Source organism: Tursiops truncatus, chromosome 2, assembly GCF_011762595.2.
Source record: "Tursiops truncatus isolate mTurTru1 chromosome 2, mTurTru1.mat.Y, whole genome shotgun sequence".
NCBI classification, from domain to species: Eukaryota; Metazoa; Chordata; class Mammalia; order Artiodactyla; family Delphinidae; genus Tursiops; species Tursiops truncatus.
In genome coordinates, this window is record NC_047035.1 from 92,313,456 (window position 1) to 92,341,409 (window position 27,954).

Consider the following 27,954-nt stretch of genomic DNA (forward strand, 5'->3'; position numbering starts at 1 on the left):
GAAACATTTATGTGTCCTCAAAAACAGTTTCATAGGTGCCGCGTAGCCGCACATGGATAAACTTTGAACAAAGTGACCTAATCAAGAGGCACTGTGGTGTTTTGGCGTTTGAAGGAATCCCTTCCTCACTTATCCAAAGATTAAACCAACAAGCTGTAATTGTATGAGTCAGACAGAGATCAATGGAGATAAAAATATCATCTTTGTCACTGATCAAGCTATTGGAGACCAGGCTTTAGGTCTGTGAGCCCAGTGGGCTTGCTAACACTTCACCCCTGTTAGACTCATCTAGTCATAGTTGAAGCTCTCTGGAAGCTCGAAACTACCAGGACCCTCTCGCTACCCCCACCATGGGGATCTACTCCTGTAAAATTGGTACTTCGAACGAGCGGGGCAGAACGTACTCTCTGTACACAGACAGAGCCCAAAGAGAAAGGGAAGGAAGGAGGTGCCAGGTCATGCACACCATTCCCCGCCCCAACACTTGACAATCGGAGAAGTCACTCCTGGGAGAGGGGAACAAGCAAGGGGGTGCAAGACGCTTAGTGTTATTTTGGGGCTGCCCCTCCAAGTGAAAACAGGAAGGATGAACCTAGGAAAGAGTAGGGAGTAAGCATTTCTACCCCATCACGTAGCCACAATAAAAAGGCTACATCTGCACTGTCCAGTAAGGTAGCCACAAGTCACACGTGGCTATTTAAATCTAAATTAATTAAAATTAAATAGAATTTAACATTCAGTTGTTCTAGCCACGTTTCCAGTGCTCAGTATCCACAAGGTGCTACTGGCTGTTCTATATTTGGACGCACAAATATAGAACATTTTCTTCACTGCAGAAATTTCTATTGGACAGTGCTGGGACACGTGAATCACTGACTTCATGGAAACTCATCTAAGTGTGGGATTCATTTTAAATCAATGATAATGATGCGTTCATGGAACTGGTTTCCTTCCATGCGACGCCTGCACTTACACTTGACTTCCATGCTTCATTCCACAGAAAGGTTTGCAATAACAAGCAAGCATGTGTTATTTTCTATAACACAGAAAATACGACTAAATTAAAAACAAAGAGCAAGGGAAGTGCAAATTAGAATATTAAGGCTAGAGGGCAAGTTGGAGCACAGATATGCTGTCCATGAGGTCCTTGGAGTTAAGAGATTTGAGAACACAAATTTGACTCCTGCCTTTATGGGATTCACCTCAAAGAATCTGATAAACGAACATAGTAGAGTATCAGTGAATAAGTTGAGTTCAGTCCAATATTTATCCCTGTTAGAGTATATCCATAGGGCTTTTAAAACATTATTTTTACAGAATACCTTAAACAGAAATTACCTAGCATTTCCCCTGAAATATAATTCCAAATAAAATAATAGTTAAGTGTTTGGGATACTTTAATTTTTCCTAATTCCACTATATCTAGCACCATGCCTGGCATAAAGTCATTTCCAAAAAAATTCTTTTGAATGCACACATCCTAGAATTCTATATATGCCCATTAAAAAAAAAAAGTTAAGATTATCCACTAAGAAGCACCAAAATTTTTTCACTGTAATTATCTTAATTGAAAGTAGAACCAAAATAAGTTATATGGAGCCCTTTCTTCTTAAGCAAAGAACCCTGAATATATGTGATCTTTTCTTAATTAGGGCCTATTAGTACCTCATGGATCCAGAACACCCTGAATTTGGGAAATTTATAACCACTTTTTTTTTTTTCTGTCTTCTTTCTTAGAAAAGATGGACATTAATTCATTCAGCCAACATTTACTGACTGCCCCCTAGGATCCCACATGGCACTAAATGTTACGGATCAGGCAAATCAATGTGCTCCTTGCTTGTAAGAATCTTGTAGTCTAGTCTCAGCTCAGACAGAGAATCACAGCAACTACGGGCTGGAAGGGATCTCTGAGATCATATAGTGCTCTTGCACCTGGATTTGACATGTGAAGAAACAAACGAAAGGCAGAGAAGATAAGAGTGCTGTCACTGAAGGAATGGAGCAAAGACTCAGTTCTCATCCAATTCCCCACCCAGTATCCTTACACTGTATTTTACACTAAGCCTCAATCTTTCCCACAGGGTATGTTCTTCTAACACATGCTACCCTCGGTGTACTGCTCCTAGTATTTAATGAGCTGGAAAATAAACTGGACATGCTACTTTAAATTGTGTCCAAAAAAAGTAAATAAGTTTTGAAAACCTGGCAGACTGCCCTAGGTCTAAGGAACCCAGGTTACATCGGTGGGCTCTGAGACCTCCATTTTGGCTGCACCAACACCTTTTTGCTTATTTTTGGCTCTCAGCTATTTTCTAGAGACTTGAGGTTGTCAGAGAAATAAGCACTTCTCTATTTAAAGTGTGCACTCTTTTTGAATGGCCTATCCACTGACTAGTCACCTTAGCATGGGTTGTTCCAGAGAATCAGTATACACAGATGATACATTAATGAAAGAAGACTGTTTCTGAAAGTGAATGTTTAAGAGTCTTAACTGAGTTGTTCTTGTAAATAGATCTTGGGGCCGTTTGTTTTATGCTGTGGGAAAATGTCTCAAATTTAATGAAGAACACAGCTTGATAAATAAAATGGCATTAACACAAAAATTTTCATGAGTAATCTAATATATATTTGACATAAAGACTACAATAGTTATAATTTTTAATCTCTGATCTGGATAGCTTTTATAGCCTTGCATTTAATACGAACTATAGTTAGTCACATATATTTTAGTTTTAACTGACCCCTAGAATTTTATTAAGGAAACTGTAACACAGGCAGCTTGAGAATATAAGTTATAGTGCATTTGGTATACAAAGTAAAACCTCATAAATAGCATTTATTAAGAACATTCAATCAACGTTTTCTGATCGTGATTATTCAGGAAAGAACATCCATTCTCTCTTTCTATAGCTAATCTTTTCTTCTATGATACTGCACATTAACAGTATTAATTCCGTTATTGGGGGGATAATATTCAAACTATGTGAGAACAAACTATTTTTAAAGTACTCTGGAGCATTTTAAAAGCCCTTATTTACATCAAACAATTGACAGTCTGATTTTAAATATTTTTTATCTATTAATTTCCCAAAGGAAATAACAAGGTGATAATCACTCAGCCTTATCTGAGTTATCAGGTTATTGAAAGGAATTAATCAATATGTCTTTCAAATATTTTATAATTGAGACTTTTTAATAATACATCCTGGTATTCCCTCCTTAATTACGCTAAATTAGTGCAGATTTACTAAATTTGCAAATGTGAATATTTTAGTACATATGCTATTTTAACCTGAGATAAATTTCTTAAACAATACTAAATACTTACAGCAACAAATTGGTTATTTTCTAATTTAATGATGTCTCCCACTTTGACATTCATCCATTTTTCATTCTGCAGTCTAAGAACAAAAACAAAATTAATTTTTTTCGGGAACAGAGAAGAATCAAGAGAATGTATTCACAATGGAGCATCATATGACAGAAGAAGCAGATTAGACTTTTTTTCTAGAATACTAAATTCAAAGAACCTTGCATAACAAAGTCTTTTACCTGAGTGATGTGGGAACTAAGGCCCAGAGAAGTCACGTGATTTGCCCAAAGACACCCAGTGAGTTAGTTATCCCTGGAGCTAGACTCAAAATGCCTAACTCTTGGCTGTGTGCTCTTTCCACCACCCCATGGTACCAGCTTTATACAGCAGCTATTAACTCTTACTTGCATATCCTTGGGCAGAATATTTAAAAAAAAAAAAAAAAAAACTCAGGGGGAAGGAAAGAAAGAAATTCAGTCATTAACATTCTTTTCAACCTCTGTATTAATAAGTATAGAAACATCACTGCTGTTGTCTCAGAAGTCTGTTTAACTGGAGGCAAGAAGTGAAGGAGACAGAAGCAAGGGGGCAATAGCTAAAATGCAAGTAAGAGGAAAAGAATAAAAATTCTGGAAAGGACAAGAACAGCAATGGGTGACAAAAGAAGCCTTAGAACACTGAACAAGAAAGACCACCTACAAATTATCCACAGCACTCTGGCCAAAGGGCAGGCTTGGTGGCATTCTAACGGCTAGGCCCAACAGCTCAGAATTGAGAACACAGTCAAGATGTTGCACTGTTTTCTTCGAGGCTCATGGATATAATGGAGTCGCAGGTCTACCCTTCACCAAGTTCAAAGGGGTTTATGACAAAAAGCTATTGTGTCTAGCTGGTCAGGCCCCTCGTGACAGTTAGGCAGACAGGCCATCTGGAAACAGACCACCTGTGGCAGTATCCGTGATGCTAATCATCCCTTCTGAAGTTCTCTGAAATGTAAACCAGTTGGACACCTTCATCACACTTCTTTCTCAGTGACTCCCTTCTAGGAGAGAAGGCTGGGATGAGTAGGCCAGGTTCCCCAACAAGTTAAGGTGGGCAGGTTAATTTCATTGTGCAGTTTTTAAGAAACAACCTAATTTACTTCTTTTATAAGCTGGAAAACAGTTTTAAATATTTATACAACTGTCAAATATGCCTCACACTATCAACCCTGCTGGGTCATTTGGCTTAAACACTCAAAGAATTTCTCTTTAATACGGATCCAAGTACATGTTGTTCTAGAAAGTTTTCAATTGCAGCATTTTCATCTCTAGCCAGAATTCAATCATTTTTCCAATGCCATACTTTTCTGCACTTTATCTCGTTCAATGACAATGAAAGACCCTAGGAAGTCTTTAAATCTCATTTTATTTATTTTTACAGGTATGGATAGATTATGTGCTGGTCTATTTCTCCTGGGGTATCTCCTTTGGAGCATTAGTGACATTTCTCAGGAGACAGTATCTTAGATAAAATGAAAGTGCATCTGCTTCAAGAAGAAGCTGAGATGATACTAAGTCCCATTTGCAAACTTCGATTCCTCCTACCTGTATACTATTAAGCTCTACAAACGACCACGTCCTACCTCTTCCACCAAAATGGAAAAATCAACCCAAGGTAAAAGGAAACTCTACAGGATCTCTTATACATTTTAAAATGCACACTTGAGAGTTAAGTTTGCACGGGTAAGTAACAATAGCCACTATTTGGGGTAATAAATTCTAACTTGTCTAGTGTCATAATATTTTCCCCCATAAAACCAAAGCAATTGGAAATATGTTTTTAAAAGTCTGGTGATATCCATGGGAATTAGTTGAATTAACTGCTACACTTGGAAAAATACTGGAAGAAAATCTCTTTAAGAAAAAAATTTGCAAAATCCCAGGGCATGCAAAGAATCCTTGATAAGAAAGAATCTGATAGGGTCAATATGGATTCCTACTGGGACAATACAGAGAAGTGATAAAGTAGAGAAAAATCCCTTCCCTCATGCCAGATTCTCATGCCCATTCTCCTCCTACCCACACGCACCCCTATCTGTATTTTACCCTCTACTTTCTAACCTATTAAATATTTCCAAAAATAGAAAAACACTCAGAATAAATCATCTGACCAACCCCCACTAAGATCTGACCATTAGTCTGCTAATGTCATCCAACAGTCCAAGAAAGCAGAAAATATTTGTAATACCATGTGTGAGCCCAGTCTCCCTTACTTTAACTCACTCTACTCCTTTTTCTCTCTTTCTCTCTTGCCACCTGTCTGCCCTCTGACCAGAACATATACCTCAGAGCTCCTCTTCCCAAAAGACCCCTTTGTAACTCCAGATATCTTCTAACACCTACTCTTATCCTTGGTCACCTATGCCTTTCCACCTATTCCAATGGAAATTCCTTTCCTAAAAATGAGCACTCCAAACACTTTACTTCCAAAGTCTATGACTAACAGTATTTGAAATCTTAAGAACCTTCTGGTATGTACATGTACAAATTCCACAGGACACAATGTCACCTCTGTGGGCTATGAGCTATAGAGACGTTCACAAGGCAACAATGTTGTTTGTGACAAAATTTTTCAGAACTTGAAGCAAAATATTGTTGCGAAGGTACACAAACATGGGAGAAATTTCCTCAAAGGAAATATTATCCAAAACTAATGACCAATATGACAAAAATCAGCAAGTGGTATTCCCTGGATGTTGACCCTGACCCTAGCGCTATCCAACTATTTCATCAATAACCTACACAACCAACCCACAGACACATTTGTCAGACTTGTACACAGCATCCTACCAAGAAGAGAGCATAACTCTTAGAAAGAAGATTGTGACAGAAAGTTATGATTTGAAGAGGCTACCAGAAACTGAACGAAGAGGAAGAAGTACAAAACAGATTATTCTGGAGAGGAGAAAGTAACACTCTACAGATGTAATTAGGGTTTTAAAGAAAAAGGGCCTGGAGATATCAGTAAACCATATATTGTGTGTGATGTCTTGGTTAAGCCTCTTATTTGAATATATATCTGTAGAACAATCAATATGTATAACACAATCAGAGGAGTTTTTTTAATGTTATTTCCTATTCTTTCTTACCAGGTAATGATAACTGCATTTAACTAGGACCTCAGAGATACACTTCAGTTAGCACTAAGGATCATAGCTACAAAAGTACCCAAACTTACTAACAAGTATAAACTGATAAAGATCTGCAAAGGAATTTAAATCGAATATATTTTAAATCCCACCATTTTTCTTTTCCTACACACTACCGCCACCACTGACTTTATAACATCAAAGACATATCAGAAGACTGGAGGGACAGATAGGAAAATTTCCTTTAAGGCTCATCTTCAAAATATTTCTAGACTTCTAAGATTTTAGCTTGTATAGTAATTTCATTTTGCCATCATCCTGAAACAACGAAAACACACACTCCCTGGTCCTCCATGTGCGGTGCAGCTGTTCCCAAGACTCATGTTTGAAGCAAGCTTGCGTCATAGCTCTGTGCAGGGAACACAGGGTGGCCTTGTGGGACGTGAAAATGACACTTGGCTCCGTAGACTCAGCACCTTCAAACTTTGCTTTTACCGTTGTCAAGAAAAGCCCTCCCACTCTAGTAGAGGATTTGTAGTATATAAATACTCTGAAAGCAAGTTAATTCATGTAATTGCACTGAATCAAGAAACTCCAAGATTTTTAAATATGCTTCAAGTATTAGTATCAGCACATAATTGCTTCAGGTTTTGAAATGGACATAATCTAGCTAATGCTTCTTTGAACCAGATTTTTCAAAAATAGTTGGGGTAATAAGTTAGCTTTTACCTTATAAGCTCACAAGCCAATCACTACATAATAAGCCAAAATTCAAGAAAAGGACTCATAAAATTTAAATTCCAAAGGTATCATAAAACATATGGGGTTAATTGTCACAGAATAGTGACTAGAATTATTTTGAGGAAAGAATTTTTAAAAACACACCCACTAACTATATATCTACTCTCAGAACATCAGAGAATCTGAGTTCTGAGAAAAGGTGGTGAGAGATAGCAACTGTATCTAATAATTGTTGATAAATTTGTCTGAACCTGCTTCTTCCTGATAAGGCATAGCATACTAGGAGCTGCTACAATTTGCTGAGGACCTCCTTGAGAAAATGAGAGTGGGATAGCACCTACCATTCTCCATGTCACTGAACCACTGGCTCCAGAGACTAGAAATCAAGTATTTACCGTGAGCAAGATACCAAGCCCATTGCTGAAGCTTAAGGGGCAGAAGGAAGAGATCTTCATGGGTCTCCTCAAGGCTTCTGTCATCCTTTCCACAATCTAATTTTCCTGATTGCCCATTAGCATCACAGATTCCTGAAAAGAAGATTTCCTCAAAAGCTACAGAAGTTATGTTGGCATACTAGAGAAAGAAGATAATAAAGAAGGTCAGTATAACTGACCTCACCTAATTAAACAAACAATCCACATACACTGAGCTTGCTTTCTTCCTTAATCTCAAGCCCATGTCAGATCTACAACATACAAAAGTATTCAACTGCTCATACAGACTTTGTTTTATTCACCACTGTATCTTCAGGACCTAGAATAATGCCTAGTTTAGAGTAGGCATTCAGCATTTGTTGAATGAATGATAAGTAAATTAATGAATATAGAATCATTATTTCTAAAAACAGTTGTTGAATGACAGCATTTCCCTGAATGTCTAATAAGAATTATAGCAATGAACAATTTATTTAGTGCTTACTGTATTCCAGGGAGTGTGCTGATCGCTTAATGTATAGGGTTGCCAAATAAAAATAAATGACACCCAATTAAATATGAATTTCAGGTAAACAACCAATAATTTTTTAGTTTAAGTGTGTTCCATGCAATATTTGGGATATATTTATACTAAAATATTGTCATTATCTGCATTTCAAATTTAATTGGATGTCCTATATTTTAACTTGCTACATCTGGCAACACTGAATAGTATCTTATCTCATTTAATCCTCACAGCCGCCCTATGAGATAGGTACTGTTTCTACCCCCATTTTAGCAACTTTAATCAGAATAGAAAACTGAAGTTCAAAGAAATTGAGACATTTGCCCTATTTTGCAACATTTGTCAAAAATTCAAATGTCCACATACTTTGACATTCCACTTTAAAAAACTGATCATACAGGTGCTCAAAGATGGATATACAAGGATGTTTATTACAGTATTATTTGTAATAGCAATCTATGAGAAACCATCACTACCCATCAATAAGAATTAGATAGATAAACCAGGGTACACCTATCCAATCATGGCTCATCTACTCAATGGAATACAATGCAGCCACTAACAAGAATAAGATAGGTCTATATGCGCTGATGTGAAATATCCTCCAAGTTACATTATTAGGTTGAAAACAAGCACATGCACAACACTGCACATGTGTTGTAAGATTCTAACTGTGTTATGAAGCAAGGATAAACCTACACATATGTCTGTTGTTACATACATAGAAAATTTCTTGAAAGACACACAAGAAACTCTTCAGTGGTAGCCATTAGAGAAAGGAGATGAAAAGGAGAACCGGGATGTAAGGGAGACTCCATTTCATTGTATACTTTTCTGGACTGTTTTGGCATTACAAATATTGGTATTTTAAAGGGCAATTGGGGAGTAAAAATAGAAGAAAAGAAAACTCCTCCAAGTTCACAGGTGAGTGGCAGAATCAGAACTACAACCTGAATCTGCCTGACTACAAAGCCATGCTTTTAATAAATCTATACTTATTGTTTTTTTTTAACTTTAACTTTATTTTCCATGATAATTATGTATTGCCTATTTAGAAAGAGAATGGCCCCTAAGGAGCTGAAGAGATTCAAGCACAGCAATAGTGCAGACTCCCAGCGTTTCAATCCAGCCGATCCAAAGACAGCTGGCCGTCATGGTCCCCTGACAAAAGTGTCCAGTGGACAGCAGCAGTTCCTGGTTCTTTTCAATTCCACTGCTGTCAGAGCCACACTACAGCAAGAGATACAGTTTGGCCCTAATCCTCTAACAACAGACTGGTGAACAGGATCTCATTACACTGAGAATGAGCATAATACTCACATCTTTGGAATCTATTTATTTTGAAGAATGCAGATGTTTTCCTCCTTTTCCTCCCCTCTTATTAGCACCATGCTCATGCTGAGGTAGAAACACACAGGGTGGGTTAGGTCTCACACCCATTTCGTAGGGGGAGAGGGTGAGAAGAAGGAGAAATGATAAAAGTTATAGTCCTACAGCACGGATAATTTCGTTTAACAATTTTCTGAGAAAAAGTAATCAATATCAGAGAGGCCCTGCCTAATTTATACAAATCCTTGTAGAGCCTTTTGTGCATTATTTGGGTGCAGAAATACACACACAATTTGGCCTTACTATTTTGAAAACAGAATGATCAGTTCACTTACTAAGTTTTACCTGAACAATAAATAAGCCCACTGACAGTTGTGCAGAAAATCTATACTCTTTAATCATTTCCATAAACTGAAACACTTCTCCTGAATGAGTCTCTCTACATCCTTTCTGTCTTCTCTGTAAATTCTTAGTAGAATTCCATTAATATATGGCTAAGGGATGAAGAAACCCCAAGGAAATCAGAAGAAAATTATTTTAAAGGAAGACTATTACATCTGCTCTCACATACTAATGCTGAGGGAATACCTTAGACTGACCATGGAGAAAACAGAGTGATTTAGGCCTAGGTCACATTCCTGGGCAGCAGAGTCAGAGGGAGATCTGTGTGGAAGACGTTTATTGGCAAGTTCTCTTGGGAATAACACCTGTGGGGAGTGAAGGAAACAGCTGGGCAGAGGGAGGAGTTAGGCTGTTGATTCAGTCACAGTAAAGGCTCAGCCAACCCCAGGGAAGCTCTGGAGCTGGAACGGGCCGTCAGAGTTGGATCAAGGGGACTAGGCCTTTATACCTGGGCTTTGTTCAGTCATGGGATGTGGTCTGACCCCAGCAATGAGGTGTGACCTTAAGAAAAACAGCTCTCCTCAGCCAAGGGCAATTCCCAGAGAGAGCTGACAGCTCAGGGCTGTATGTAGGCAGCGCGCCCAGCAGCTGGAGAAATACATTCTGCCGTCTGGAGGAGGGATGTAGGTGGAACAGCAGAGCACCCCTGACAAATTGGGAGCTCACTTTCCAATTCTGCTATCAACATACTCTTGTAATTAGAATATTCCTTTTTAATTCTAGGCTATTTCACCTTTCTTTAGTTCCAATTTCAATTCCACAAAGTCAATACAACCAGCTGCCATGAGCCCTTAAGCTCCCTACGTCCATTTTAAAATTGGGGGAAAAAAAAAATCTGTGAAACTTTGGGTCATCCTTTTTTCCAATGATTATTAAAGAAGTTGGAAGATAAAATTGCATTACCTTTCCATTAAATATAGTCTACAGATGACCACTGACTACCCAAATATCCTAAGAGTAATGTCAATGGGAAAAATCATTATTCCTGAACTATTCCTACTATGAAGAACATTTTTTTTAAACATCCTTATTGGAGTATAATTGCTTTACAATGGTGTGTTGGTTTCTGCTTTATAACAAAGTGAATCAGCTATACGTATACATATATCCCCATATCCCGTCCCTCTTGTGTCTCCTCCCTCCCAACCTCCCTATCGCACCCCTCTAGGTGGTCATAAAGCACCAAGCTGATCACCTGTGCTATGCGGCTGCTTCCAGCTATCTATTTTACATTTGGTAGTGTATATATGTCCATGCCACTCTCTCACTTCGTCCCAGCTTACCCTTCCCACTCCCGCTGTCCTCAAGTCCATTCTCTGCATCTGTGTCTTTATTCCTGTCCTGCCCAAAGGTTCTTCAGAACCTTTTTTTTTTTTTTTAGATTCCATAAATATGTGTTAGCATACAGCATTTGTTTTACTCTTTCTGACTTACTTCACTATGTATGACAGACTCTAGGTCCATCCACTTCACTACAGATAAGTCAATTTTGTTTCTTTTTATGGCTGAGTAATATTCCGTTGTATATATGTGCTACATCTTCTTTATCCATTCATGTCAGTGGAAACTTAGGTTGCTTCCATGTCCTGGCTATTGTAAATAGAGCTGCAATGAACAATGTGGTACATGACTCTTTTTGAATTATGGTTTTCTCAGGGTATGTGCCCAGTAGTGGGATTGCTGGGTCATATGTTATTTCTATTTTTAGTTTTTATTAAGGAACCTCTATACTGTTCTCCATAGTGGCTGTGACAATTTACATTCCCACCAACAGTGCAAAAGGGTTCCCTTTTCTCCACACCCTCTCCAGCATTTATTGTTTCTAGATTTTTAAATTATGGCCATTCTGACCGGTGTGAGGTGATACCTCATTGCAGTTTTCATTTGCAATTCTCTAATGATTAGTGATGTTGAGCATGCTTTCATGTGTTTGTTAGCAATCTCTATATCTTCTTTGGAGAAATGTCTATTTAGGTCTTCTGCCCGTTTTTTGATTGGGTTGTTTGTTTTTTTGATATTGAGCTGCATGCACTGCTTGTAAATTTTGGAGATTAATCCTTTGTCAGTTGCTTCATTTGCAAATATTTTCTCCCATTCCGAGGGTTGTCTTTTCGTCTTTGTTTATGGTTTCCTTTGTTGTGCAGAAGCTTTTTAAGTTTCATTAGGTCCCATTTGTTTATTTTTGTTTTTAATTCCATTTCTCTAGGAGGTAGGTCAAGAAGAATCTTGCTGTGATTTATGTCATAGAGTGTTCTGCCTATGTTTTCCTCTAGGAGTTTTATAGTGTCTGGCCTTACATTTAGGTCTTTAATCCATTTTGAGTTTACTTTTGTGTATGGTGTTAGGGAGTGTTCTAATTTCATTCTTTTACATGAAGCTGTCCAGTTTTCCCAGCACCACTTATTGAAGAGGGTGTCTTTTCTCCATTGTATATTCCTGCCTCCTTTATCAAAGATAAGGTGACCATATGTGCGTGGGTTTATCTCCGGGCTTTCTATCCTGTTCCATTGATCTATATTTCTGTTTTTGTGCCAGTACCATACTGTCTTGATTACTGTAGCTTTGTAGTATAGTCTGAAGTCCAGGAGTCTCATTGCTCCAGCTCCATTTTTCTTTCTCAAGATTGCTTTGGTTATTCAGGGTCTTTTGTGTTTCCATACAAATTGTGAAAATTTTGGTTCTAGTTCTGTGAAAAATGCCAGTGGTAGTTTGATAGGGATTGCATCGAATCTGTTGATTGCTTTGGGTAGTATAGTCATTTTCACAATATTGATTCTTCCAGTCCAAGAAATGGTATATCTCTCCATCTGTTTGTGTCATCTTTAATTTCTTTCATCAGTTTCTTATAGTTTTCTGCATACAGGTCTTTTGTCTACTTAGGTAGGTTTATTCCGAGGTATTTTATTCTTTTTGTTGTAATAGTAAATAGGCATGTTTCCTTAATTTCTCTTTCAGATTTTTCATCATTAGTGTATAGGAATGCAAGAGATTTCTGTGCATTAATTCTGTATCCTGCTACTTTACCAAATTCATTGATTAGCTCTAGTAGTTTTCTGGTAGCATCTTTAGGATTCTCTATGTATAGTATCATGTCATCTGCAAACAGTGGCAGTTTTACTTCTTCTTTTCCGATTTGGATTCCTTTTATTCCTTTTTCTTCTCTGATTGCTGTGGCTAAAGCTTCCAAAACTACGTTGAATAGTAGTGGTGAGAATGGGGAACCTTGTCTTGTTCCTGATCTTAGTGGAAATGGTTTCAGTTTTTCACCACTGAGAATGGTGTTGGCTGTGGGTTTGTCCTATATGGCCTTTATTATGTTGAGGTAAGTTCCCTCTATGCCTACTTTCTGGAGGGTTTTTATCATAAACAGGTGTTGAATTTTGTGAAAAGCTTTTTCTGCATCTATTGAGATGACCATATGGTTTTTATCCTTCAGTTTGTTAATATGGTATATTACATTGATTGATTTGCATATATTGAAGAATCATTGCCTCCTGGGATAAACTCCCCTTGATCATGCTGTGTGATCCTTTTAATGTGCTGTTGGATTCTGTGTGCTAGTATTTTATTGAGGATTTTTGTATCTATGTTCATCAGTGATATTGGCCTGTACTTTTCTTTTTTTGTAGTATCTTTGTCTGGTTTTGGTATCAGGGTGATGGTGGCCTCATAGAATGAGCTTGGGAGTGTTCCTCCCTCTGCTATATCTTGGAAGAGTTTGAGAAGGATAGGTGTTAGCTCTTCTGTAAATATTTGATAGAATTCGCCTGTGAAGCCATCTGGTCCAGGGCTTTTGTTTGTTGGAAGATTTTTAATCACAGTCTCAAGTTCAGTGCTTGTGATTGGTCTGTTTATGTTTTCTATTTCTTCCTGGTTCAGTCTCTGAAGGGTGCTCTTTTCTAAGAACTTGTCCATTTCTTCCAGGTTGTCCATTTTATTGGCATAGAGTTGCTTGTAGTAATCTCTCATGATACTTTGTATTTCTGCAGTGTCAGTTGTTACTTCTCCTTTTTCATTTCTAATTCTATTGATTTGAGTCTTCTCCCTTTTTTTCTTGATGATTCTGGCTAATGGTTTTATCAATTTTGTTTATCTTCTCAAAGAACCAGCTTTTTTTTATTGATCTTTGCTATTGTTTTCATTTCTTTTTCATTTATTTCTGATCTAATCTTTATGATTTCTTTCCTTTTGCGATCTTTAGGCTTTTTTTGTTCTTCTATCTCTAGTTGCTTTAGGTGTAAGGTTAGGTTGTTTATTTGAGATGTTTCTTGAGGTAGGATTGTATTGCTATAAACTCCCCTCTTAGAACTGCTTTTTTGCATCCCATAGGTTTTGGGTCATCGTGTTTTTATTGTCATTTGTTTCTAGGGGGTTTTTTTTTGTTTTTTTTTTGTTTTTTTGCGGTACGTGGTCCTCTCACTGTCGTGGCCTCTCCTGTTGCAGAGCACAGGCTCCAGACGGCAGGCTCAGCGCCCATGGCTCACGGGCCTAGCTGCTCCGCAGCATGTGGGATCTTCCCGGACTGGGACACGAACCCATGTCCCCTGCATTGGCAGGCGGACTCTCAACCACTGCGCCACAGGGAAGCCCTGTTCCTAGGTATTTTTTGATTTCCTCTTTGATTTCTTCAGTGATCTCTTGGTTACTAAGCAGTGTATTATTTAGCCTCCATGTGTTTGTATTTTTTACCGATTTTGTTCCTCTAACTGATATCTGTCTCATAGTGTTTTGGTTGGAAAAGATACTTGATACGATTTTGAAGAATATATTTTGATGAAAAATTTGCAGGCAATTACCTTAGCCTGAGCAGATCAACCATTTTCTTCACCTAAATTGCCACACCTTATTTTGAGAAATCAGAGAATATGCTCTTATCTAGCTCATATTAAATGACAACCTCTATTTCTGAATAATACTTTCAAACAGACAGTTCCATTGGAGGAAAATAAAACCCGAGAATTTGGGCTCCAGGATAGAAGGCCTGTATTATGTTTTCCCATTGCCTCTAATGATGTTCTTAATCATTTTTCCTACACAGAGCCAAATTAAGAGAGAAGCAAACATATGTTAAACCAGAAAAAAATAGTTGCTTAATATGCCAAGTAATAATACGTGCCATACAGACACAGACAGAGCTAAGGTGTCTCTAGGTGGTGTCTCTTGGAGGTGTCATTTGTTTCGCTCTGGTCAGAACACCTAGCATCTCTGGAAATAGCATTCCTGACTCTGCAGCACAAAACACAGCTGAGGATATCACTGGAAAATTGGGAGTTAATTTTCTTACTAGGTTTGCAGTCACATTAAATCCTAAACAATTTTTAAGAAAATGTTACTTTAAAGTAGGTTCTTTGAGTTCCTTATCACTTTGAGTTCCTCAGAAATAAGATAGCACGTAGGTAGAATTCTTCATTAGATCATCATCCACTGGCATGTGAGGTACCATCACCCTTCATTTAGTGAGTTCAAGACTGCTCCATAGGGGACTTCCCTGGCAGCCCAGTGGTTAAGACTCTGTGCTTCCAATGTAGGAGGTGCAGTTTCAATCCCTGGTGAGGGAACTAAGATCCCACACGCTGCATAGTGCAACCAAAAAAAAAAAAAAAAGACTGCTTCATACATACAAAATGAACATTCTGCGCCAGGCATTGAGCTGAGTGTTGACGCTAAAAGTAGAATTAGATACAGACCGTGGTTTCAAAAAACCTAGAGACTAGTGGGATATAAATCTGGCTCTTAAATAACCCTAATTAAATCATTTTTGCTTTCTAATACCTAGAGCATGTGGACATTCTTCCACTCAGCAGTGAGGAGTACCTGTACTTCAAGAGAATGATCTCAGTGTTAGATTGTTTGCCATAAAGCTGTCATCAAAAGCCCAGTGAGAAAACTGACAGACCAGAGAAATTGTCTAGTAAAGGATATATTAACTTTCATTCCTCAAGATATTCCCAGCTTTGTCCCCTTATACTGTGAGCTCATCAGAAAACTATATGCCTGGACTGTATTACTCTGGTCCCTACAGACTTAGCTTCTAAGAATCATGACTTAACATCATGCCAACAGATTTCAATCAGGATTTACTTGTGGTCATGAGTAAAATATCTCTGCTTTCTGAGGCTTCAGCCATTATGTCATTCACATTTCTCTCAGGACCAAGATAAATCTTATTGCTTGCAATTACTAGAATAATTCCGTTCACTGGGCCATCAGTTTTGTACCCTAGACACTTTCATTATGAGGAGAAACAAAGTTCAAAGTAATGTTTGAAATTCATGAATGACAAATTCTAATGGATTGTTTAAACAAAAACTAGGAAATTTTAAAGTAAAGATTCTGTCCTGGGAGATCAGCTCGATGCTTTGTGACGACCTAGAGGTGTGGGATAGGGAGGGTGAGAGGGAGGCTCAAGAGGGAGGGGATGTGGGGATATATGTATGCATACAGCTGATTTGCTTTGTTGTACAGCAGAAACTAACACAACGTTGTAAAGCAATTATACTCCAATAAAGATATTTAAAAAAAAAAGATTCTGTCCTTTGAGGATGACATTGTAGGGAGAATCTTGATACTTGCAGAAACAGAATACTATTCAGAATGGACCAGAAGTAGGAATCAATTTTTTTTAATCCTTACATTCTTAAAGAGGAGAATCTTGACCTTAAGTTTATGAAAGACATGATGTAACATAGTAGAAAGAGTCTGTGTCATGAGAAGCAGAAGACCTAGACTTGAGCCTAAGTCTACAACCAACCAACCATGTCACTTGGGCAAGAAGTTGACCAGAACTGGAATTCCCCACTATGATCTACATTAATTGGCTCATACCAGCTCCTCAGAATGCTTATTTATTCATAATACTAAGCTTTTAAAATGGAATAAACCCACCTGACATTTAAACATGTATCTATGATGACACCTGTGAATTTTACAGAAGTTTATGAAGAATTTTGTAAACCATAAAATAACATATACCTTAAAGTATTGTGACTACTTATTATTAAGTATCTCATTTTAAGGATGGTACATTCCAATTTTTAAGTCTTCAAAAGAGCTATCTATATTTAGTATCTCCACTTCAAGATTACCCCTGCTTTCTCCAAGTAGGATTTTGTCTCCATCCCTCCAACTGCAATCCCTCTTCATGGTGTTAAATCCAAGAATCAGTTCTCAGTCTTCACTATACCCAGCACAGTTAACCACCCCCTCCTACTTCAAACACCTTCTTTTCTTTAAATCCAGAGTACCGCATTCCCTTGGTTTTCTTCTTACTTCATTAGTCACTCCTTCTTAAACCCTTAGCCAGCCTCTTCTTTTCTTCACATCTTCAAACCTTGGAGTGCCACAGAGCTTCTCTCTTCCCTCTCTAGAGTCTGGACTCTCACCCCAGGTGGCTAGATGACTTTCAAATATATCTTCAGATCAGACTTCTCCCCTAAGCTTCAGCTGCCCATTCTACATCTCTACAGAATGGTTAGTATCTCAATAGAACTCTGGTTTCCCAGTCCAGTCAAAAAAAGTCAACACCACAATAACACGCTCCTTTCCCAGTTTTCCCCATCTTGGAACCTCGGCCAAGAACCACTCCTCCTAATTTCTCTCTTCATACACTTCCAACATGGCAGCACTCCTACTGGCTCTACCTTCAAAATTCATCTCAATCTGTGGGTATTAGATAATGTTAAGGGAGTACTGCTACTTCATTGGGTGTAGTAATGGTATTATGGTTAAATACATTATGTCTTTATCTGTTCAAGAGAAATGCTATAGCGGTGCTTACTGATAGTATAGTATGACATATAGGATTTACTTTTAAAATACCCGAGAAAATAAAAATTGAGAATAGATACAAAAATAGCAGAAAGTTGATGGTGTCTTCAGCTGGGTAATACATAAAAAAGAGTTCATTGTACTGTTCTATTTTCATGTGTTTGACAATCCATAATAAGAAATATTCCTACTTTGTATCTTCTGCACTACTACCACCATCATTTCACCTGGGCAACAGTAGAAAACTCATAATTTGTCATCCCCATTCTGCTCTTGCCCTTCTTTGCTGTCTACTGTCCACACACCAGCCAGAGAAATCTTTTGGTCACACCATGTAATTCTCCTGCTTACAACCAGCTTCACATTACATTTAGTATAAAATTGGAATCTCCCACCATGATCTCTAAGAATTGGCTCTTGCCAACCCCTCAGAACTCCCCTTTATCACAATACCCTAGCCACAGTAGACATTTTACTGTTGAGTTCATTGCCACTTTGGGGCCTTTATACTTACTGTTTTTACCCAAGATCTTGGCATGGCTAGCTCCCTCTCAGCTCAAAGCTTATCTTCTTAAGGGACCTTCTTTGGTCACCTTATTTATTTATTTATTTGTTTGTTTGTTTTCAGATTTGAAGGATCACTTTTATTTTTTTAATTGAATGAAAGATCCTTTAAATTCTATAGTGCTTTACAATTTTCAAAAGTTCCACCCACATGATTTCATATAATCCCATAATAACCCCTTTTTTTAATCCCCTGTCCCTTTATTGCCCCCCTTCCCCTCTCCCCACTGGTAACCACTAGTTTTTTCTTTATATCTGTTAGTCCACTTCTTTTTTGTTTTATTCACTAGTTTGTTGCATTTTTTAGATTCCACATATAAGTGATATCATACAGTATTTTTATTTCTCCTTCTGACCTAATTCACTTACTATAATGCCCTCCAAGCCCAACCATGTTGCTGCAATGGCAAAATTTCATTCTTTTTTTATGTCTGAGTATTCCGTCATATATATATCTCCCACATCTTCTTTATCCATTCATCTGTTGATGGACATTTAGGTTGCTTCCATATCTTGGTAATTGTAAATAACACTGCTATGAACATTGGGGTGCCTGTATCTTTTCAAACAAGTGTTTTTGGTTTTTTTGGACATATACCCAGGAGTGGAATTGCTGGGTCACACGGTAGTTCTATTTTTAGTTTTTTGAGCAATCCCCATACTGTTTTCCACAGTGGCTGCACCAATATATTCCCAACAGTGTAGGGTTCCCTTTTCTCCACATCTTTGCCAACATTTGTTATTTGTGTTCGTTGTGATAATAGCCATTCTGACAAGTGTGAGGTGATATCTTTTTTTTTTTTTTTTTTTGCGGCACACAGGCCTCTCACCGTTGTGGCCTCTCCCGTTGCGGAGCACAAACTCCGGACGCGCAGGCTCCGGACACGCAGGCTCAGCGGCCATGGCTCAGCGGCCTAGCCGCTCCGCAGCATGTGGAATCTTCCCAGACCGGGGCACGAACCCGTGTCCCCTGCATCGGCAGGCGGACTCTCAACCACTGCGCCACCAGGGAAGCCCGTGAAGTGATATCTTATTGTGGCTCTGATTTGCATTTCTCTGATGATTAGCGATATTGAGCATCTTTTCACGTGCCTGTTTGGCCACCCTATTTAAAATCATCTCCCCAGGGCTTCCCTGCTGGCGCAGTGGTTGAGAGTCCGCCTGTCGATGCATGGGACACGGATTCGTGCCCCGGTCTGGGAAGATCCCACATGCCGCAGAGCAGCTGGGCCCGTGAGCCATGGACTGGCTTAGTCCTGCTTAGAGGAACTATACTCAACATGCACACTATGCTAGCAAAGACCCTGAAGTACTATCTCTGTACACCATGTAGGGATGTCATTGTTTCCCACTGGAAAAATTTACTAGAAGACAAAATTTTAAATATATTCTGAAACAGAGCACGAAAAATATTATAGACCAACAAAAGGCAATGAATATAAATAGACAAGTCACTAAAACGAGAAATAATACCATTGATAAATACTTGAAAAAGTAATCACCTTCACTAGAAAACAATGAATCTTTAAAACAACAAGATACCTGTTATGCAAGACAACTTATGCAGTTGGCCTAGATTTTCTAAAAGATAATACTCAAAGTTGTAATGGTGCTGTGGTAAAACCACTTGTTTGTTCAAATGGGTGGATAGATGGGCACAAACTTCCTAGAAAGCAATTTAACAGTATGTATTAAGAATCTTTAAAAGAGGCAAAGTTTAGATTCCCTAGAAATATACCCTAAAGAAACAAAGATATATATGAAACTTACATTCAAAAATGTTTCTCTGAGAATCATTTATTAGAACAAAATATTAGAAACAAGCTAATTTCCCAATAATAAGGGAATGATCAATTAGAGCACATCTATTATTTAGCTATTAAAAATGTTTTCAAAAAATTTTTAATGACATAAATGAGTTATATCAAAAGAAAAAAGTAAAATAGAAAGCTATATATATGCATATTTGCAAAAAACAAAAAAATACAACACAAGGGATAATACTTTTCTCCAAAAAGTAGAAATTTTGATTTTTCTGTGTTTTCACATTTTTTATTCATTAATTTTAGTTAAAGATTCACCTCTTCCAGGAAGCCTCTTCTGACCCCTAGACTGGGCTAAGTACCCCCTCTTCAGTACTTCCATATCAGCCCATGAAAACCCCCATCACTGTTCACATTATACTGAAACTACCTACTTGGTTATCTCTCTCCCCACAAAATTAGAATTCATGAAACTAGCAATGGCATTTTAATCATCTTCGGTACACTGAAGATATTCAATATTTAGGGAACTAAGACAGACCTAAACATTCCTCTTTGGCTCAGAACAGCCATATGTCTGGTTTTAATAGTGCTGGGACAATAATTCAAGTGGCCCCAACAAGACTGCCTCTATTGTTGAGCCCTATCCAAGCCAATAGGGTTGGGTGTAAGCAGGAACTGTAACATTCTCCCTACCCCAACCTAGGACATGAACTAGAACTCCCAAAGTAATCCAGTCTACCTGGACCCTGCAGGCCTAGGTAAACCCAGCTTCTGCTGAAGGTCCTAACACATGCACTGCCTCATCTGCTACCCCATAGATCACAGCTCTGGAAGTCCCTGGAACAGCTGAAGGCTTGGGTCGAGGGTTGGAATATCAAATGGCAGTTCCATTTCTCAAATTTTAGAGGCAAGAGGGATGGTAAAGGCCTTCTAATACAATCCCTTCATTTCTCTCTGGTATTCCTCAAGTCCCAAAGTCTCTAGAATTTTCTGATCCCTGGATCCATCTAGATAATAGATAGATCTGTCTAGAGTAGACTCTGGTTTCCTTTGTTAGAAAGATGAAAACTTTCTGCCAGAAAGTTGCCCTTTGAATTACTTTGTGGAAAATACTCTACACTGTGTGCTCCACCCAGCTCCAGGATGAAGTTTTTCTGCTTCAGAGCAATGACAAGATGGCTTCTCTGCTTGTCACAGCCCTGTATGCTTTCTAGCTATCAGGGGGTTTCAGGCCTTATGGTTTTATTTGTAATCTGCTAATATATATCTAAATATGTATATAACCATCTTTTCTCTGTTGAATTTCTTTCCTAATCACAAGAGCCACTGCTGGGAATTGTATTTTTGACTTGGTTAATTGGGAGATTTTAAGCCAGGGATGGTGGCCAATAATTAGGTACCATTTGAGTAGGACTTACATTACGTCGACATTATCAGTACCAGGTTTGAAACTGAACATGAACAAATCTGCAGGCCAATTCTAAGTATTTATGCTGGGATATTTTGTATTTATTTGCATAAGCTCTGCTATAATTTCTACCATTTTAGACATCTAATGTTCTAAAATGCTCTCTACTTTAAAAGGCCTATATTGAGTATTGTTTTCTTATTCTTTGTATCTCAATTCCAGTCTTCTTTCTTCTTTACTCCTAGAAGAGTGAGAAAAGTGATATAGAGAAAGGACAAAATTTGGAATGAAGAGAAAAAGAACAAAAACTCTGTAGATATTCACCGATACACAATGAAATGGCATCACTGATAGTCTACATATAAGAAAGAATGACAGAATCTCTGTGCCCTGGCACCCACAAGAATTAAGGCCAAAGGCAAAAACAAAACAAAACAAAAAAAGTCTATGGAACTACTTTCTATAATGAAGTGTCAGGTGAAAAAGAGAAAGCCCAACACAGAAAATAGGACCGATGCTGAGTGTATTTCTCAAAATGGGAAGTGATGTTGTAGCATATGAGTTACCTGAGGGGGAGCAAACAAAGGAAGCCAGGTCCCTTTTTCTATTTATTCTTTTTCTTCCTCTTACTGGAAAATTAGGTTCTATTATTTTTTTAAATATTAACCTATTTCTATCATCCAAGTTTCAGAAGGAAATGTTAAGTGAAAGAAGGCAAATTTCCATTAAAATCATATACCTAATAACTTACATAGCTGTCACCCCAAAACCTATTTCTAATAAAGCAAGTGTTGGCAGAGCTAAATCCCCAAGGGGATTAAATCTGGACGGTCCGGGCCCCGCTGATAGAGGCAGTAAACAGACTATATGGCAGAGGTCAGTAATTTCCAACAGATATCTAATAACCGAGTCTAGAAAGAAGAAAACTTCAGCTCTCCCCTTTTGGCAGAAAGCTTTACTTTTTTACATTTTAAAACTCTTTACAGTTCATATGGTTTCCAGACCTGCTCTCCAGAAGCGAGGGCAGTTTCTTGCCTGGGTCTCTCAGCTCCCCACATGTGATTTTTCAGGCAGCCAGCCAGATGGACATTTGATTTGAAAATTAAGCCTTAAATTTAGCACTGTGAAAGGGGAAAGTATGCCTGAACACAAATGCCTGGCACGGGGCAAGGTAACCAGATAAGGCAAGCTGGGTTAACGGGATTCATTAGCCCGGCGATTCAGAAAGTCCTGCTGGAGGGAAACATCTGCTGCAGACACAAGGAAGCCCATCTCCGCACCCCCATCCCAGTGTCTAGGGCTGCCCGGTTTCCCACATTTTTGTTTTTCTGACATGCTACAACCTGGGAGCAGCTGAGAAAGAAACCTGGGAGCAGCTGCTTCAAATACTTCCTTGAGCTCTGCCAATTCAGAAATGAAGCCTAGATGGAGCTAATCCTCTCTCTTTCTTTAAATGTCAGGCACAGTCTCATGCACCTTAAGGTGCAGAGGCATCAGGGAGATTCCAAGTAACAGAGAGCATTTGGATTAAAGATGGGTCTGGTATCCAATGACCCTATAGCAGACATCATCCTCCAGTGGTAAAGACAGCAGACAATGATGTTCACAGAACACGCGATACGTGGACACCTCCTCTTGTCTCATATTAGTTGCAGGGAAGAAGGAGGATAGAGGATACTAAAAAGATATTCTGATCTTGCCTCAAAATGATTTGCTTAATTTAAATGCATTTGGTTCATCCGTCACATAATTACTGAGCATCAACTACATGCAGGATGCTGTGCAGTCAGGTGACGGAAATAGAGACTGTCTCAGTCTCCAGTAACTCACAATGGCATGACAGACAGGCAAGCACAGCGGGACAACCCCCCTCTCCCACATCTATCCTGGCCCCCTTCCACTGGCTCTTCCTCCACGCAGCAGGTGTGAGCTTTTCCAAAGGCAAATCCTTCCATGTATTCTCTCTGTTCTTAGGAAAAACACTCAAGCTCTCGATGTGGTCTTCAAGGCCCTGCAGGCTCTGACTCTGACCACTTTTCCAGCCTCACCTCACTGCTTTTCTCTCAGTCTCTGTGCTTCTGCCATTCAGTCCCTCATCATCGCATCCTCCTTCCCTCCACAGGGCCTTGTGCACATGCTGCTTCCTCTGTCTGTAATTCTGCTTCTCATCCCATCCCATCACCCCACACACTGTCTGATTAACTCCTAGCTGTCATAAGTTCTCAGCTTAAATTTACTACTTCCTCAAAGAACCCATTTCTAAACTTTCTCACCTCTGTCTACTGCCCCCCACACACATACACAAAAAAACCCTTTCTTTAGAATCATAGTCTTTTCCTTAGCAGCACTTGCCTTGGCATGTAATTACACACTACTTAGCGTGACTGCAGTGGTTCCCCTTTATCTGCGGTTTCACTCTCTGCAGTTTCAGTTACTTGCAGCCAACCGCAGTCTGACAACATCAAATGGAAAATTTCAGAAATAATTCGTAAGTTTTAAATTGTGCGCCGTTCTGAGTAGCATGATGAAATCTTGCGCTGTCCTGCTCCATCCCACCTGGGACGTCAACCATCTCTTTGCTCAGTGTATCCCACCCTTTAGTCACTTAAGACCTGACTAGGTTATCAGATCACTGTCAGGGCATCGCAGTGCTTGTGTTCAAGTAGTCTTACTTTACTTAATAATGGTCCCAAAGTGCAAGAGTAGTGATGCTGGCGATTCAGATATTTTCTTCCTGTGCCTAATTTATAAACTTTATCATAAGTATGTATGTATAGGAAAAAACATAGCACACATAGGGTTTGGTACTATCCATGATTTCAGGTATCACCTGCGGGGGGTGGTCTTGGATAAAGGGAGACTACTGTATTTTATTACGTCTACCTTCCCCGCTAGACACTAATCTTCATGGTTGCCGAGACCATGTCTATTGGGGTTCACTGCATTTCTAGTACCTAACACAGTACCTGGCATATAATAATATAGACAAATAAATGAAAGGTAAGAAGACCTTTATGACATTATGTGCTATGATAGAGACAAGCAGAATTTGTGGGAGTGTCTGGTCAGGGCATTAACTCCAGCAACCTTGTGCTCTGAATTGTCTCCTGACACTTTCTGTTACAATTTCTCCCATTTGGAATACAATATCCTCATTGTTGGAAGATCCTACTTTTTTAAGTCCCTCTCTTCTTTCCCTAAATCATTCTGTAACTTTCTTGTATCTAACTCTCCTCTTCCACTATCATTTTTTATTACTATTATTTTTATTACCATTGTATCTATCCTTACATTTCCAACCTCCCATTCTGTGTTAATTCTTTTTATCCTATAGAGCCTCTGACTTCCCTTCTTAGGCTCCTTCCTCACCATCACTACAAAGGTGAAGAGGATCAGAGTCACAGTACCTAAGGGCTGGAAGGGACCTTGAAATATCTGGCCCAATGGTACTCAAACTTCAATGTGCATAAGAATCCCATGAGGTGCTAATAGAGTCCTATCCCAGACTCAGAGATTTTGATTCAGGAGGTCTAGTAAAGGCAGTCCTCAGACCTCACTGTTAGAAGCACTAAATGGTCCAGTAATGCTCATGTTGGCCCCTCAGGGGCCACCACCGAGTAAGAGGGCAGCTGAGGACACCTGCTCTGGGGCCTCTTGTATATGTATATGTACTTGTGTATACTGGTATACTTGTATATGTTCTATATATTGGACTTCTATAAAGATTTCTTTTAAAAGTAATCTGCTGATTGGAAAAAGCTTTTAGATTACGGTATCCAACTCCCTTGTTTTACAGATGAGAAAATTGAGGTCCTTGGTCCTTAGTCACACAGCCAATTTAGTGACAAAGCAGGGACCAGACATCAGCTTCCTGACACTAGACTGGTGGGCTTTCCCCAATACCCTCACTGCTGTGCCATCCGGCAGTCCTATAATGAGCAGCATATATATGACAATGGCAGTCGTAGCGGGACCACATTTTACCAAAGTACCTAGTTGGAAATATGGGAAAGAGATGAGGGAGACAATGGATTTATGCTAGCTCATCTATTTGTATTTTTCATCCAGCATGTTCTTAGCCTCCATGTGCAATAAACCTATGTGCAATAAACCTAGGTAGTCCTCCTTTACGACCAGTACCCTTCCCTAATTCTCTTCTGCTCTCCCTATGCTCTCACCCCTCCATTCAATTAGCTCTTCAATGGATGATCTTTGCTGGGAGCCAATTCTTCCATGAGTTATTCTGACATAATGATATCTCTGCTACTAGCCTCCCAAAACTTGTGTTAGTGTCCTCCCATGTGTGTTCTCCCAGAGTACCTCATGCTGCACTTTATCATGGCACCTACTGCTGTAAAATAATCGTCTGTTTATTGGTCCACCTCTTCCCCGGGACTCCAGGCTCCTTTAGGGAAGGAACATGGGTCTTAATAATCCCTGTATCCATAGTACCTAGCATAGTGGCTGGTACGGAGAAGAGTTACATAAATGTAGGTCTAATGATAGATGGGTGAGTAGTAAATATGAGTCCCTGCCACCACTCTCAAGTCCCCTGTAAAATGCCTACTTCATGTCTCTGATGAAGCCCTGGCATGTGTAGACTGACACACAGAGCAAATTAGATTATCTGAATGAAATACATCTCCTATTGCCAACACAGCCCGTTCGATTTTGCTGATGTTCGTGGGTTATCCTCCACGAAGCCCTTTTAATCTCAATTTCATTTCTCAATGCTTCATTTTTCTGCTTTACCCCTGGAACTCCCCCATACTAGGCTTAACACTGGACATTAGTCAAATTTAAAACCAATAGATGCTTATTTTGAATTAATGCTCATTTTTCTGAAGCTTAGAGAAAGTATACTTTATTGCACATATATTCTCCATTAAAAAATAGTATCAATTTTCTTCACACCTTCAAAATCTATTCTTTCTCCATCATTAGAGTCCATTCCTTCTGCAATGTTCAGCATCACAATCCCAGTTACACTCTCCCTTTCTTCCTTGTGGAAGTTACCTCTAGTAACTAGTCCACAATGGCACTGCCAGAGTGTTCTTCCCATGTGTTGCTGACAATATCACTCTTACAGCCTCCAAGTTTCCCAGATGCTTCTGAGTCTTTAGATCTAATTTAGAGATCATTATTCTTACTTTCTATTCACACTGCACTCTTTCTTTTTTCTTCCATTATTACACCTCTATTCCTTGTCAAAATTCAAGAGAGAATTTTTTAAGTTCCTGACATGGAATAAGGAACTAGATCTTAGTTTTTGATAATACTGCTCAAGTTTAAAGGTGGTTTAATGTTCCCCTGAATCACAGCTTCAAGGCACCATTTCCACCCAGGCTCCAAAATCCTACTAAGGTTTTCTACCACCTGGCTTCGGTTTATCAACAGAGCCTGCATACCGACAAGAATTTTTGAAAGCTGCACATTCCTAATGAGATGAGTCATTTTGCTCACTCATCTTACCTGTGAGTAAAAACAATGAAATGTGAGAGTATCCTGCAATTCTAGAGATAAACCTATTACATACAATATAGGTATGATTGCATTCTATTGGGGGCAGAAATTACCTTTTATTTAACTCTGCACCCCCAGCACATGGCATTCTTCCTAACACATGGTAGGCACTTAATAAATGTCTACGGAGTGAAAAAGTGAACAAACATAGAACCTCTGATTAAAAGCTAAAAACCAGTGAGCATTAGTTTCCTAGGTCCACTATAACAGATTACCACAAACTAGGTTTTAAAACAGTAAATCTTTATTCTCTTACAGTTCTACAGGCTGGAAGTCCAAAATCAAGTTGTGTGCTGAGTGGTGTTCTCCCTAGAGGCTCTAGAGAAGGAACTGTTCCACACCCCTCCCCCAGCTCCTGGTAGCCTCAGGCATCTTGACCTGGGGCTCTATAGCTCCAACCTCTGCATTCACATTATCTTTTTGTCTATGTACCTTCTTCCCTGCTCTTCTCTTATACACTTGGGATTGGATTACCAGGATGATCTCATCTCAAGATCCTTAACTTAATGATATAGGCAAAGACCCTTTTTCCAGATAAGATCACATACACAGGCTCCAGTGGACCTATCTTTTAGGGGGCTGGGGGCACCATTCAAGCCACGACAATAGGGTATAGTATAATATCAATTATTTTTTAAATAAATACTGTGTGGAGGAGTAGAGAGTAATAAGAAGAGGAGAAAACAAAGATACAAAGATGGGAGAGAAAAGGGAGTAATAAAATGCCTTCACAAGTTCACTGTAGTTCATTCTGATCTGTATAATGGAATCAAGAGAAATTTCAGTATTTTCTTTATACTCTTAAATTTTCTTAATTTTCTACCCACAAAAGACAGATAATATACCAATCTAAAATGCATGGGTTGGTCTTGGATTGGAAGAACTAACATTGTGAAAATGACTCTACTACCCAAAGCAATCTACAGATTCAATGCAATCCCTATCAAACTACCAATGGCATTTTTCACAGAACTAGAACCAAAAATTTCACAACTTGTATGGAAACAAAAAAGACCCCGAATAGCCAAAGCAATCTTGAGAAAGAAAAATGGAGCTGGAGGAACCATGC

General features: G+C 38.8%; 1 protein-coding gene across 10 annotated transcripts in view; it reads right to left on the minus strand.

Annotated features, from left to right (window-relative positions):
• The window catches only part of ATP8B4 (ATPase phospholipid transporting 8B4 (putative)), a 265,509-nt gene that overhangs the window by 133,854 nt on the left and 103,701 nt on the right, over nucleotides 1-27,954 (minus strand). For 9 of the 10 annotated variants that reach the window (XM_073800972.1, XM_073800975.1, XM_073800971.1 and 6 more), the window contains one exon: nucleotides 3,332-3,404. In XM_073800972.1, coding sequence (XP_073657073.1) covers nucleotides 3,332-3,404 — 73 coding nt within the window. Of the gene's footprint in view, nucleotides 1-3,331; nucleotides 3,405-7,582; nucleotides 7,637-27,954 lie in introns of those variants that run through there. The other variant, XM_033851668.2, reaches the window with a different exon arrangement.